This window comes from Genypterus blacodes, unplaced genomic scaffold, assembly GCF_046128005.1.
Source record: "Genypterus blacodes isolate CSIRO-AG114 ecotype Tasmania unplaced genomic scaffold, CSIRO-AGI_Gbla_v1 ptg000039l_1, whole genome shotgun sequence".
In the NCBI taxonomy this organism is placed as follows: Eukaryota; Metazoa; Chordata; class Actinopteri; order Ophidiiformes; family Ophidiidae; genus Genypterus; species Genypterus blacodes.
The window spans coordinates 6,543,833-6,559,829 of record NW_027466852.1 but is presented as its reverse complement, the minus strand read 5'-3'; the positions used below and the strand labels follow the sequence as shown (position 1 = coordinate 6,559,829).

Here is a 15,997-nt window from a genome sequence, read left to right as displayed (position 1 = left end):
AATTCGTCAAATTACACAGGCTTGAGAAGTGTCTACTGTTATACTGACTTTGAAGTATACTGGTTGAATATCTTGTTCAAACGGAGCTTTAGCTGTCCAGGTATTTTGGCAGTTTGGTCTCATTTAATCAGAATCTTACATCATTCCATTCCTACATTCCATAAGCTTAGTGGGACCGTGTGAACTGCTGCTGTTCAGGCTGAGGGTGGCGCACAAGCCAAAGGATTGTGTTTGTGAACCTCAGAGGTCACCACGGGTCAGAGCGCAGCGCCTGACAACACAGACCATCACTTCATACGGACGCACCGCTGCAGACAGACACAGTCACACATTAGGCTCGGCTGGAGGCTCTTGTTTATTATTTGACAATAATGTGATGCAGTGTAATTGTGTAATGTAGTTTGACAGACAATCAGAAAGAAACAAACAAACATATTACCACTTAAAACACTATAATTCCACTAAATATCAGACAGCAGTTAGTAGGCAACTATACTACAATCATAAAAAACATATTTTTCACGTTATTCAAGTATTCATACATATGCATCTGTAAATATGGGAAGATCATAAATCCTGTACATCACATCAATATTACAGCGACCACTTCATTTCATTTCTTTTTCTTAAAGTTTAAGATGGTACCTCCATGTTGAGATGGTTTAAGACTTAAACCATCTCAACATCTTCATGCTGAAATGCTGAACTACATATCAAAGCTATTTGCATGATTCACTTCCTGAAGGCAAACTGTTGTTTCATGCAAATGAGTGATGTCGGGTTAACTGAACCCTATTGACCCCTTTACAAACTGAATTTTGTATTTTATTTGAATGTATTTTCTTGCTGTGGGCTTGCAAGCAAAACAGATACAATCAATTCATTAAACATTGATGATTCTGTTTTATTTTTGTCTAACTAAGCACTACAGTTAGTACATTAGTATTGGTGCTCTGTCTTTGTTTAAAATATGCATTTTCTATCATCGTGTTTTTGTTATGTATGTACAGTATAGTACAGTATGTATCTAAGACACATTTCCCTTTATCATATCTAATGTGATCTGATCTTAGAATAATAATAATAATAAAAATAATAACATCACATTATAGCATGTAATGAATATACCAGCTATTTATTCCATATTTTTAAACATAACTTGTCTTTTCCAGTTTAAAGCACTTGCAGACTGAATGCTGCCTTACATTTACAGTTTACACTGACTAATTATGCTATTAACATGCATTATCTGTACATTAACACCTCCAAAGGACAATGAAATGTGAGTGTTGATATACAGTGCAAACATCACGAGGTGTCTCTTATTATTTGACCTGTATATTTGCGGAAATTCTGATTTAAAATCCCAGCAGCCAGTGCAGCGTTTATTAAAATCTTCATAACAATACTTTTCCCAAAGTCAGGAGCAATTTTTTTCATCATGGCACCAAAACTCTCAGCGCACAAACGCACAGAGGGAACGCAAACGTCACACTTCAGATACGCATTTGGGCAAACACTAAACGTAGATTTAACATTGTCTGATCCTGTCAACATCAATCTGAATGCGAAAATATGATTATCATATCAAATCAGGCTAAATAACACAAAGGAACCAGAATCCTGACGCATCACCTGCAGCTTCACACTGACGCATCAATCAGCATGAAGAGATTTGATCGCCACAAAGTGACAGTTTATAATTAAAATTTCAAATAAAGCAGCCGCACGGCAGACTGTCCATATTTCAAAAGCCAAACGCATAAAAAGTGTTTAAAAGTGCACAGTGACGTAATTGGATTTTCTGCCCCGGCACCGTTGCGCTCGCGCCTTTCTCTCCACGGTGCTGCAGAAACGCTCCAAACGCTTCAGAAGTCTGGTGAGCTTTTCTCTCTCTCTTTTCAATCTCTTTATTTGTCGACGTCGCTTGAAAGGGATCAAATATATAACAAACACGGCGCAACTTTCCAGATTAAAAACGTTTTTTTAAAAAAGAGCCCTCGGGTGCAAAGTGTTACGGCGCAAGAGACGAGCAGCAGTGTGAGAAGGAGCGCACACAATAAACCCTGTTGTTAACCTTGCTGTGAAAATATGTTTGAAGAAAACAGCCAATTGTTGTATGAAATGTATTCAAGTATAAAATAATGCCCTTTGTTTGGGGGGAAAAACTTGAGCAATGTGAGGATACAAAAGTCCCCTGTGGCATTTACCAGCGCCCTTTGTGCACTTTGCGCTTTGGCGTCTCCACTTGGCGCATTACCCAGGCCCCTTTAAACGCGATTGTTTCTCTCTTTCTAATGACATTTACCGGATCAAAACATGGTGTTAATTCGATCAGAAAGCTTCACCCTTCATAACAATGGCAGTATAATTTCTCCCAAAGTTTGTTAAGTTGACCGAAATTAGGCAAATGAATAGAGGTCTCCAGGCTACCCATCCTGCAGGTGACGGGGAATAATGCGCGTTCACACCAGCTGCATTCTTCTTTATTTCTCCCTTTCTTTCACAGCATTATTAAAATTTAGGCCAATGAAACTATTCATTCGACTGAATAGACATTTTCTTATAGGATAATAGGATACAAATTGAGCCTCTCTAGAGAGTCTCCAGTGGTGGGTAACCCTCGTGTGCCAGAGGCTGCTGGAGACGCTGGGGCCTTGACGCAGACGACGCTCGTGTGCCAGCGCTAATCACACACCTGCCGAGGAGTCCAACAACATAAAGAATGTAAACAAAAAGCTTGCCATCTCTCATAAAAGATGGACGTGTCACCAAGTCGTGTGAGAAACGCCGAGAACAAACGGGGGGACTGCGTCTCCAAAAGATCTCCCCTGAACTCGGCGGAACAGCCTATTAAAGGCTTACTTAATTACTCTAATGACACTGGACAGGCCTTCAGACTCGGACCGGGCTTGGAGGAGAGTTAAGGTCGCTTGCTGGGATTTGTAAACAGGCGATCGTGTGAGAAACGCGAGGTGGAAGAAAGAGGATTTCTTTCTTCGCTGGCTTTGTTTTCTGTGCGCACAGCAGCGCCCCGGCGGATCAGGCGAACCAGCGCCCGGTGCTTATTTCCCGCCTGGGTTGTTACTATGCAAATAATATTCCAAAAGTAATCACGTGTCTTTTGAACGGCCACGTGGATTAACAAAGCAGGTTTGCCCCCCTGCTAGCCCCTGGCTTTAGATTGATACTATTTCTTTAACTGATCCTAAATGCACACATTTACCCGATGCATGGCTCTAATCCCATGGAATAATTTACACCATGAATGCCAGAGTCCCCTGGATGATCCCTTTATAAGGTCCAGCTCCACGCTCACTGCTCAGTCCGTCTCATCTCCCTGCAGAATAACATCTCTCCATCTCACAGCTCCGATCAGTGATTAAGAACTACATGAGGGATCCATCCATGGCCTCCAAGATGAAGGACCGGAAGGTATACTGCGCGCCGCGTGCGCTCTGGACTGAACCATTTGGTTGGGCAGCTGCGCACCTTTGATACTTTCAGTTACTTTATTGGATTCTGCACTTTGATGTTTGCTACAAATACTGCTGCTGCTTGGAGGAATCATTAGTGGATGACAATGGCGCAATGCACCGCGCCTGTGTCGCGCGCTTTTCTCGAACAGCAGATGCCCTAAAAACGCGCAACGTACTAAACGCGCGGAATTGTATCCATCTTAGTTGGCATTAGTAATACATCTTACACTGAAATACAATAGTACAATGTGCTAAAAGTGCCTTATGTGTCTTACTCATTACCGGTGATGCGTTAGAATGATGAAAAACCGTTCGGCGCGCAGAAGATGTCCGGTGCGCGCCGTGCGCCATGGAGCGCTGGAGCGCGCAGGACAGGCCGCGCAACACTTTGCAACATCAACGTTTTATCATCATATTCACAGTGTATGGTCGTTGTTTATGTTTTATTTCAGAGCATATTCGTGGATAATAACGGTGTTACTCTTCTGTCATGTCTTTCCTCTAACAGAGAACTCCCATCTCACACAAAGTCATCGAGAAGCGCAGAAGGGACCGGATCAACCGCTGCCTCAACGAGTTAGGAAAGACTGTACCCATGGCGCTCGCTAAACAGGTACTGTGAGAACTACATTTGTCTAGTATATAGTTTATTAGCTAATTTTACATGACGCACAGGTTAGAGAGCTCAGAAAAATTACTTGTATATATATGTTTTATGTGATCACATGTGGTTTGTAATTTAAGTGAAACGTTTCTATTAATTGCAGAATTCTGGAAAACTGGAGAAAGCTGAGATCCTGGAGATGACAGTGCAGTATCTGAGAGCGCTTCACTCGGCTGATTTCCCCCGCGGGAGAGAAAAAGGCGAGTAGCTGCGTCACTTTACGCACCTGGACACATACGCAAATCAATGCTTTATATATTTCACATTATTATATTTTATACAAGAACTACACCGCCACCGTTTGCTTGTTGCTGCGATTTTATCATGCAGCGGCAGGAATAAGAACCGAATCCCGCCTTGTGCCACACACACTCACACACACGCACGCACATGATTCCGTGTTTGTAATGTGTTCTTTCTTTGATTTATTGCAGGTGAACTGCTGGCTGAGTTCGCCAACTACTTTCACTACGGATACCACGAGTGTATGAAGAACCTGGTGCACTATCTGACCACAGAGGACCGGGCTGAGACCAAAGACATCAAGTACGCGCGGATTCTCGCGTTCTTACAGTCCAAGTCCCGCGTGGTGACCGAGCCAGTGTTTGGCTCGTTGGCCTCGGTGCACGAACCGTCTGACTACCTGGGCCAGCTTCACTCCTCCTCCTCCCCCGAGCACCAAAGCCACAGTCCCGCCGAGCCCGTGTACCAGCCGAGCCCGCCGGGTCACTTCTCCTGGCACGGCGCGGCCCGCAGCCCGGGCATCTCGTATCCGGCGGTGCCGCTCTCTGCGCACACACAGCCGCACGGTGGCTACCTGTCACCGGTGCAGGGACTCGATCACCACTATTTCAACTTCATCGGTCACACACATCACGCAAACACGTTCAGTTTGCACAGTGCGCAACATGCCATGTAAATACTTACGTCGTGTTTTTGTTTTTGTCTTTATTTATATGCTTGTGAGTGATGGGACTAGATCCGTGTTGTGAATGGAATAAATATTTTTAATGAAAATTTGGGTCGAATTTCTTCTCGTTGGCCAGACAGAAGAATCCACAAGAGAGGAAAGATGATTGAGACCTTCAGCTTTGAGCAAATTGTGATGATTTTATGATTCTTCCATGTATGAGTATTGTTGAGATAAAATACAAATCAAAGATGAGCACATGTTTAATATAAACTAGAGGATTTTAATAGCTGTATAGCAAAACATCCTCAAGGTCCAGTAAACATATAACACTATAATAATACAAACTGCAAAAACTGGTATAAAGTCTCAGCTGACTATCTCCAGCATCAGATGTAATGTGTGTATGATCCTGCTCTCAATAAGCCTCTTGATTTGTGTGGTTTGCTTAAAATAGTCATCGAAGACCTTCCAATAAAACGACAATCACTTGAGAGAGTTTGATTATGGAGAAAACAAGAGATTGCCATATATTTGTGGAAATACAGTAGACTTTTCTCACCCTGACATCTAAGAAAATAGCAGAAAATGAAATCTACATTGTAGACACTGTCAACATGATGAAGAAAATTATAAAAAAGTTGTAGAAACTCAAGATATGAAACACTTCCATTGGAGATGAAGGACACACTGGAGGAAATGAGATGCCTCCCAGATTAAGGAGTTATTTTTTTATCAAAGGAGAATATTGGCATACTTGCCTTATATGCAACCACAGAGTCTCAATAAACACACTAAACTCCTTCCAAGCCCCCCTGTCCTCCCTGTCCTCCTTTAAGTAAGTTGTATAGTGTTGGATTCTATGGAAGAACCAAGAGTAAAAAGAGAGAGAGAGAGGGTGAAACTCCTTACTTTTTTAAACCAAGGAGCCCTATTGTAGTGCATCTGAAAAGGGAACAATCTCTCCATCCTCCTGCTTCATCCTTGAGTGATTGCGAAGAAAAATAATCAACACCATGAAATCAAAGTTTCTTTCTGAGGAGAATGCACCAAACCCAACTGAACTCAATGTGGTGCAAGTTATAAATCACCTCTGTCAGTACCTGGGCAGAACTCAAATACACAAGCGTACACACACACACACACATACACGTACACACACACAGAAGACTATAGGTTGTGTCAAATATTTTGCTGAATTTATCTATGGACATATATGTTGGATGGAAAAATGATTTATGGATGGATGGGTTCATCATGAATGCAGGGATAAAGCCACATTAATCGCATGGATGGTTGGATAAACCCACATTAAGCAGCCCCCCTGACCAGAAGACAAGCAACCAGGGAGCAGAAGAAAGAAATGAAAGACAGATGGAAAAGTGACAATATGATAAAAGGGAAAAGCTTTGAAGGAACACTTGGATCCCTATACAGCCTCAATATTGGTTTAAATCCTGACACTAAACACAAAGTTTAGCAGAGAAAAAAGACTCATGTTCAGCCAGATGAGAAAGATTTAGGCTGCACATCGCATGAATAATAATAAATTGAGCAAAGAGGAGAAAAGACTAAACCATTTATTGTCATGTAAACTGGGCTTCATTGGTTAAAAGCTTCAGGCTAGAAATGTTTATCTTTCACATTAATGTCACAGGCCCAACAGGAACAATATGTTTTTATTACAAAATCACTGGCATGTTACTGAAAAACACTTAGAACACTCGTGGTAAAAAATAAATCAAACTTAAATACATTTTATTCAAAGGAGCAAGTTTCATATCTAGCAATGAAAACAAGAACAGGTAAACGCTGACTTCCTACTGGCTAAGAGAATTCTTCTGCTTGGATTGGAGTAAGTAAGTAAGTAAAAAGACCCAACTTGAGATAATCAAACAATACTAGCGACTTGACTTTGTCATGTTACTGGACTTGGAACTATCTTAAATGTTCTCCAAACTAGTGATAAAAAAATTATACAAGCAAAGTTTGTCATGTGAAATGGCTCTGAAATCTAAATCTACATAGTACTACATGGTCGCCCATTAAGTTGGAATAAAAAATCCTTCCAATTTTATGGGCGACGGTGTATTTGTGTGTTCTTATTTAAGTTCGACATGTATCTGCAAAAAATAAAGATACAAATGAATTAAAATATCCATAATTTGTGTAAATTAACAAGTGATATTAGCCTGGCATCAAATTGTGAACAAGATGTTAGACTTGAGCTCTAACAATCAATGTCCTTTGGGTGTAGTGCTAGTGTGTGTGTGTGTGTGTGTGTGTGTGGGAGGTCATGGGTAAGAAACATTTATGGAAAATTCTTGAGTAAAGCTAAAGGAAGCTGTGACAAATCATCTACCCTGGCTGGTAGTCAAAGCGTTCCAGTGGCATCAAATCTGATGTTCTTTGGTTCTTCTCAGGATGGTTGTCAGATCTACAGCATTAAAAGACTGAGACAGTGTGTGTGTGTGTGTGTGTGTGTGTGTGTGTGTGTGTGTGTGTGTGTGTGTGTGTGTGTGTGTGTGTGTGTGTGTGTGTGTGTGAGAGAGAGAGAGGGTGGGTGGGAGAAACAGAGAGAGGGACTAAGAAAAGGGGGGAAAGGGATGAAGATCATTCTCACAACAGATAGCACTATCTCACAGGGTTTAAAGGGCCCCCTTTCTGTAACCCCCACCCCTCTTCACACCAATAATGCCAAAACTTGGCAGCCAACCCAGCACATGAGCAACAGTTTCCCATCAGAGAGAGGCAGCTATCCTACCGCCTTGGCACCAGCCATGTCTGCAGAATTACGGGCCACTGTAAGAGCAGAACAGGCATGAATGGGATCTCTTATCAATGCTTTCCCATTGTCTGGGAACGATTCTTACCGGAGCACATCACTGCGTCTGTGTCGTGTGTAACCTCCCGACATCAGGATGCTATCCGTTGAAATCTAAAGAGTAATTTCCGCGACAGACGTTTAGGTTTCAAAGCGATGTCACAGGCCAAACAAGTCAGCTATGAAGGCTTGTATTTTTCATCGCCCCCCTTTGCCCCCTGCCAGTGGATGAGGGCTTCACCTTTCTGCACTTGGCACAACCCCGCTATGTGCTCACTGGCAATCCAACCCAAATGCCATCAGATTATGCAAATCCATGGAGATGTTCTATTCAACACTACCTCCATTTAGAAGAGCGGCAAAGATATTTGAGCCAAAAATGAATAGAGTGATAAAAGGAGCAGTGTTATAAAGGACAGAAAGTGGGGAAGGGTCAAAGGCATCTCAGCTACAAACCAAAGCACAGCTAAAGGTTCACAGAATATCCTGCTGTCGCTCATCATTGCAGTCACGACCTCTGCTTCTTCTCGTTTGTCTCTTTCTGTTGTTTTTATTAATTTGTTTCTTCAGTAAAGTCCACGCCACTCCTCACAAGCACTCTGAGGAACACAGAGCAATGGCATGGGAACAGCCCAACAAGCGTGCAGATCCTCTATAGAAACTCCTTCCAAACTAAAGGAACAAACAAAAAGAAGAAGCAAAAAAACAAAATTCAACCAAGCTCTTTGTTATTCATGGGAAAACAGGAGCGAGCTTGTTAACTTGCACAATTAAGGCATCATTTGCCAAGAGAAAGTGCGGCCCTCTGTTTGCCATTGTTTTTGAGGACAAAAGGTTGAAAACGCGAGTATCAGATCAGTCCTGTGAGTTTGTTGAGGGTGGCGTTGGTTCGGTTGTGTGCCACAACAAGGGGCACTTTTGTCACCAGCACAGACAGTGTGACATCGGAAAGTGCTCTAGATAAATCAGGTAATTTTGCATGGTAGTTAGACAAAGAGCACCATGCATTCCAGTTCCTGTGTGTATTTAGAAAAGGAGTACGCATGAAGAGGAGACAAATATAATACTGTGTGAGTAATTTCACGAGACGTCTCCAATGGAATGGCATGATTTAAGGGCTTTTTGTTAGAGCCTAATGGCATTAAGCTGGACAACATCAATAAATTATGCATATTTGAAAGACTATGTTAAACTGAAGACCCTCAATAGAGATATTTCCCTCATGATTTGCGCTTCACGTGTTGCATTTAAAACAATGGACGTCAGAAACAGCTGGAGAAGGGGATGTTCTCTCTTTTTATTTCTTTAATCCACTTTGATGTCAGTACGCTTTCACTGACTCTTACATTCAGACAATGCAGGGCTGGAATGGTTTAAACATTTCATGGTTTTAGGGAATTTTTCAAAAAAATTAATTACAAGCACAGCTGTATTCAAAAGCAGAAACAATTCTTTAGTGACACATATATTCAGACTTCAGTAGACTCAAAGTAAAAAAGCTCGAGAAGGCACACACACACACGCACACACACACACACACACACACACACACACACACACACACATATATATATATATGAATTCATCAAAAGTCACACAGTTGTAAAGAATAATTTCTGAAAGTAAAACATGAACAAAAAACAGCAATTTTGAAATCAAAGAATGAAAATGGAATAAAATAATAAAAACACCTACATTTTGCAAAGCTGTTCACCTTAAAATTGCAAATAAATGTTTTTCTCCTAAGCACTTTGGAATAAATTTGAATGTTAACATCTGAAAAAGGAGGTTAATCAAGAAAAAGCTCCAATCTCCAGGTTTGGGGGATTCAGATGAGTTGTAGGTTTAGATGCTTGCAAGTTGAGTAGATGTGTTCGTCTCTGAAAATGTATAACAACAAAATGCATTTTTTATGAACTCAAAGGCCATTAACTATAGCCGTCACATAAACATGGTGGCAGAACATTTCTCTCTGAAATGTACCTCAAAACTCTACTTTACTTAAAGCACCTATTAAAGTACCTAGTTACTCTTAACGCACCCATTCTCCTCTGTTCTACGAGTACTTTGAGCTCTCCAGCAGCAGTGGAATTTCCATCTTGAAACTCAATGAGCGGAGCTGTCTATTCAGCCTTAATAACACTCCTGTCAGGCTGCAGTCACGTGTGAAGTATCGGGGCCGACGTTGTGTTGTGCCTACACCTTTCTCAAACATAACGCTTCAGTGGCAAATGGAGGATATGAAAACCGACAACATGAACCAGGACAAGGCGACTTGAAGTGGTTTTGGCAACCCAAAAGACCGTGGCTGTGTGTGTGTGTGTGTGTGTGTGTGTGTGTGTGTATTTGTGTATGAGTGATGCAGTCCATGCTGAGGCACCTGACAAACTTGACGCCCCAGTCAACTCCTTGCGGGGCCCAAAAAGAAAGGGTAAATAAAACCCAGAGGTGCTAATGTGCTCCCTGTGCGCTTGGCTGGACTCATGAGGGGCCAGCGTGGTGTGTTCGCCTGATAGGTCGCCTTTTGTCCAGCGAGAGGACAGCCACTCCTCTGTATTTAGCCGTGTCCAGGGCCAGCGTAGGGCCAGCGAAAGGGGGACCCAGGGCTTCACAGGTCACACTCTGAGGTCACGATCTGCCTAACCAATCCAGAGAAAGAAAGAAAGAAAGAAAGCAAGTTAGATTGGCAGCTAGAGAGGCCGACCAGCCTGCAGAGGACATCATCTGGAGTGACTGATCGGATCCATAAAGAGTGTGTGTGCGTTCTTGTGTGTGTGTGTGTGTCTGTGTGTGTGTGTGTGTGTGTGTGTGTGTGTTTGTGATGATGATGATGGTGTGACACTGATTCAAATGCAGTGTTTTGGATTGTTTTAGTAGAGTAGATATATAAATATACAAAACAGAGCTGAAAAAATAAGAAAGACTTTCCCATTCAAATGCATTCATTATTCTAATATTTCTGAGTTGGATTGGTTCATATGTCGACAGTCATGGCAGTGGGTGAAGCGGTCATAGCCTCACTGACCTCAGCGTGACCTTCACAGCAGGGCGTCATGTCGGACACCAAGAACACGATGCAGCACAACACGCACAACACAACAACAACCACTCAAGCTAATTGATTTAGAGCCGCACACCTCACCGTGTTACTAACAAAGCCGCCACATTTCAGTAGACAATCTTGTTCCTTTAAATCATTTTGTTGAATAGAGGAGCAAAGAAACGGTTTCCAACATGTTGCTGCTTTTACTGCTTTTACTGCTTCAGCTTACTATTCACTACCTCACCAGCTAGCTAAAAGTTACATACATTGCATTAAAGCTTTTACTAATCATTACATGTGGAAATCACACAGCAGCAGAGATTAATGTTCCTGCCAGGCGTCATCACCAAACGCACAGGATCAGAAAGAAACACACAAAAACTCAGATGTGTGAGTAATGTAGGGCTTTCTGAGTGTATATGTCGACCTCTTTTAGCTGGACTGAGCTTAGCCTGATTAAGTTCTAAGTTAGACCACATTGTGAGTACTTGACCATAGCTTGGTCTTATTCTAAAATCAGAGCATTAAAGTGCAGAATGCTAATGACAGAAAGGATCCACTCTGTCCATACATTTATCAGAATGCATAGATTTGTCGCGACTTTACACAACAAACATTTCTGAAGCTTTTGAAATGTGTGCACTCTTGTTGTTTTGTGGTTCTGACATTCGACTCATGAGAAGAAGACATTGTGTGTTGTGCTAACTGTTAGCTCAGCCAGCTAGCTCAGTCTGTCTCTGGGATCAGAATCAGCTTCAGCTTTCTGCAACAGAACATAAACCAATAGCTTGATTACTTATTAGATTCAGCTGTCCCCCCTGATCACTGCACTCCAACCAAACACCACATGTACCCTCTCATCAGTGCGCCATCCTTTTCCTTTTTCTTTGCCCAAAACACATCATGTATCCTGACCCTATAGTGGGTATAGCATCATTCAGTGTGCGCTTGTCTGCCTCCATCTTAAACATCTTAGTGGAGTTTACCACACAACTTAGAGTTGACCACTATTGTTCATTCACTTATAAACACAAACAACCCATTAAAAGTATATATCTGTTTGCTTGAAAACCTCCAAAATGCAAACATTTCTATGGAACACACTCAACTTTCACTATCAGCACAGGTCCAATGAATCACATTTGTGTCTCTGTGTTGTTTTTTATAACACACAAAACAAAGGAGGTCCTTTATTTATACCAACCATCAATGCCCATTAGGAAAACAAACAGGGTCTTGAGAGAGCATCATTCAGAGGTGTCTGCTCCACTCCCAAGTTGGCAGCTCTCCCTGCTGACATGCCAACATTTGGGGGGCGTGGGGGGTGGGTGTCTCCCCAAGGTGGGCTGGGATCTATTCAGTGAAACAGTTACTCTGATCCGCCTCTCACAAAGATTAAAACAGTACTTTTTGTCCACAGCACCCCAGGATGTTCATATAAGAAGCAGCTTGTTATGGGAATTTGTTCATTTAAGAAATAATTGTAATATAGCAGTCCTTTTCTTATTCTAAAAAACGTTTTATTCCACACATGGAGCTCTGAACTAACATCCAGCACAGTCAGACGACAGCATGAACAATGACCTGTAATAATAGTGTATTCCTACAGAATATGTGATTTTGTAGCTTTATTTATTAGGAGATCAGCTAAATGTCTCTGGGACGCATCATATTACTGATATAAAGCAAACAAAGACAGAAACAAAACTTCTCTGTCCTTTTAAGCCTGGTGGCAAGGGGGAAAGATGGAGGGATTAAAACAGACAGAGGGGAAGCTGCAGTGGTGGGAGAAGACCCTCGCAGATAACTTTCTGAATGGCATCACTTCTCCTTTTCTCTGTCCATCATAAGATAGCCGGGGAGAGAAAAGGGGACTAACAAGATGCACATTTTACATTGAAAACTGTCATTGTTCCGCTCCTAATCTGGCCCACCATCTGAGAGGAGAGCGGGGGGCTTTAATGGGAGGACGAGAGCCAACTTAGGGGACAGAGGAGAGGGGAGGGGAGGCGAGGGGTGGGGCGGAGGGGGGTGGTCTTTGGCTTTAAGGAGGGATCAGTAGGGAAGTGTAGAATGGATGTTTTTTTGCTCTATGGGGGAACTTTGTATTTGACTGTTGTTTGTATCTGTCTTTCAGTGGCCTGATCCCTGTGGGCCTGGACAGCGAGATGCCTCTATATGTGTTGCATGTGTGGCATAGTGTGTGTGTGTTTGTGAGGGAGAGAGAGAAAGCAAGAGCGATGGTGGGATCTACGCCTCTTCTTTCCTACAGCTGCAGCTCAGCGGATTAGCCGTCATCCACAAGGCAACATTACACAAGTAGCCTTTGAACAAAAGTCATGGATACTATTAATGATATGGTAATCCGTAATGGAGCTACCTCCCAGTAGTGATTATACTGACATGGGAAGAATGTCCAAGAGTCCTGGACGCAACTACCCAAACAACACTGTGGCTATTGTTAGCAGGCCTGGTCTGAGGCCTGCACCTACATCCACTGGCATCACCCGACTAACAATCCCTTCCTGCTACCGCACACACACACACACACACATGCGCGCACACACACACACACACGCACACACACGCACACACACGCACACACACACAAGCACACACGCACACACACGCACATGCATGAACTGCCCCCTGCTTTCCTGACACCCTTCCCTCCACCCCTATCACCCTATGAATAAAAATGAAAACCCAAAAATGGATGGAGAGAAAGAGTGGGAGGGGGCAGAGGAGGGGAGAAAAACAAAGTGTCTTGGCTCGGATCAGCCAGGGATTTCTCCTTATGTGGTTCCCACACACTGATTTGAGCTGGATCCCCTCTCTCTCTCTCTCTCTCTCTCTCTCTCTCTCCCTCTCCCTCTCTCTCTCTCTGTCTGTCTGTTTCTCTGTCTCTGTCTCTCTCGAGTTGGTCTTCCCTTTCTCCCCACAGCCAAGGAAGACCACACAAACACTGAATGATTTCATGATTTAATCTCACAGTGTTAAAGACGGATGGTGATGGGTGAGGATGAGAGCTGAGTGTGGATGTTACAAGCCATGATTGTGTGTGTGTGTGTGTGTGTGTGTGTGTGTGTGTGTGTGTGTGTGTGTGTGTGTGTGTGTGTGTGTTGGGGTAGTGCATAAAAAAGCCACTGTTTGCTTGTGTAAATGTTCTCTGTCAGACGGGCTCTGTCACAGCAGGGGGGTTTGACCCCAAAAACTTTCTTTTACAAATTCATCTGTTTGTTCCTGCCTTTTATCCACCATTAAACACTCCAGTCCAACCGCTTATGGAAATATATACTCATACAGTTACTCATACATAAAGACTGTGCATACGTATGTGTGTATGACCAAAACTCAGGATGAAGTAATGAGTTTCAGATAAATACATATGTTAAAACTATTTTATGCAAAACGCCTCTCTACTAATGAATGTTGGCACACCAGGAACACAAGGTTACGGTAATATGTCAATGTCACATTTCAACAGCTTGATTGTGATTCATGCCATTTTTCCATCATGTCTACATATGTCCTACATCTTCATGTATTCTGTATACATTATTTTTGCAAATATGTATGACTTTATGATGACAGCATGCATGTGTTTGTCAAGCACAAATCCATATCAACACTGAGTGAGAGTTAGAACAGAATCAAACACAGGCTGGTTGTTACTTCCAATATTGAATCCACGCAGCCATTCAGTTCCTACAGCTCCAAACAAACAGTATGAGATCATTATATTGTATTGATATTGGGTTATCAGTCAGTAATACTGAGATGAACTATATACAATGACAATAAATAAGGTGCATGAACGTGCTCCTGTTGAATTAATTCAGAACCATTTAAATGCAATGTGAAAACCATCAACCATCGACCACCAATCCAAAAACAACCTGTTAGAAATCATAAAACATGTGAGTGGAGCCCGGTAATCATGCAGACATTACTCCCCTCAGATACCACACACAAACACAAGACACACCTCCCCCAGGGGATTGGTTATGAATGAAGTGTGTTAACCTGTGTGTGTGTGTGTGTGTGTGTGTGTGTGTGTGTGTGTGAGAGAGAGAGAGGGAGAGAGAGAGCGAGAGCGAGAGCGCTGAGGTACATCAGTTAATGAGGTCATTGAAATGCCAGCATGTTGAATATAAATCGAATAAAACTAAATCTTTTAATCTGATGCCTTATTAATGTATTAGATCTACTAGAATTAAATCGAAATTACTTTATGTCATCAAGTTTTATCTTCCTTGTGCTTCATACAATCCACACTATAACAGTCAGCTACCATATTACAGTCAAGCCACAATGGAAGCAGGTTTTTATTATCTCAAATTATTTGGGGAAAATGTTCTGGAATGGAATCAATCTGAAGCAGTCGATGTCCAGGGAGCCTATACATTTATGCAAATTTCCCAACAACATTTAAAAAGCCACTTTCTAACCATTAGTTTGCCTCTGGATCAACACTCTTTGTAACAGCTCTGTCCTTGACGCGACGGAAAGAAGAGAATGAAAATGCCACACAAGCACTGACATAGGGATCAATCCGATTGGAATGATTTTGCATTTCTAGGTTTTGAATAAAAATGAGTGCGCTAGACGGTGGAGCAGTTTGATTAGTGAGATGCTTAAGTCCCCAGAAGCCTTCAGGGCCCTTTCTCTCTTCCTTCACTGCTAGAAGAAAAGTCTTCTTTCTCTCTTTTCACAAGTCCCTTGGTAGCCCGGCCTTTTCCTCACTGTTGGTATTACAAAATCCCCATTCAAAACAAGCCTTGTCACCTGTCAGCTAAGCCAGGCTGGTTTTCTAGGTCTTTATCCTCAGCACATACACTCACACGTACACAGAGGGGCTGACTCCCAGCCCCCACTCCCATTTATGCACCATATCCCCTACATTCATAGAGATACATAGACACAGACACAACCGCAAATCCCAACCGCACACACACACACAAACACGCACGCCCACCCACTCACACATGCTCACACACTAAAACCACATGTCTGAGAGCTGTTCCTATAGCAGTTTAAAATTCATTACCCTGTTCACTTTAACAAACGTCCACAC

The 15,997-nt window shown here is 42.4% G+C and overlaps 2 protein-coding genes across 2 annotated transcripts in view; both read left to right on the top strand.

The window, feature by feature from the left end:
- Positions 1–15,997, top strand: part of fabp2 (fatty acid binding protein 2, intestinal) — a 154,088-nt gene that overhangs the window by 84,774 nt on the left and 53,317 nt on the right. The window lies entirely within an intron of this gene.
- On the top strand, positions 3,409–5,062 carry helt (helt bHLH transcription factor). Its single transcript, XM_076147663.1, has 4 exons — positions 3,409–3,435; positions 3,988–4,092; positions 4,247–4,343; positions 4,578–5,062. The coding sequence occupies exons 1-4, from the start codon at positions 3,409–3,411 to the stop codon at positions 5,060–5,062; spliced, it is 714 nt and encodes a 237-aa protein (XP_076003778.1).

What these genes read in the sequence shown, in the direction of transcription:
- helt (XM_076147663.1), top strand. Translation starts at nt 3,409, where the DNA reads ATGGCCTCCAAGATGAAGGACCGGAAG. An exon ending in CCATGGCGCTCGCTAAACAG is followed by an intron (nt 4,093 to 4,246) that starts GTACTGTGAGAA and finishes TATTAATTGCAG; the next exon opens with AATTCTGGAAAACTGGAGAA. An exon ending in CCCCCGCGGGAGAGAAAAAG is followed by an intron (nt 4,344 to 4,577) that starts GCGAGTAGCTGC and finishes GATTTATTGCAG; the next exon opens with GTGAACTGCTGGCTGAGTTC.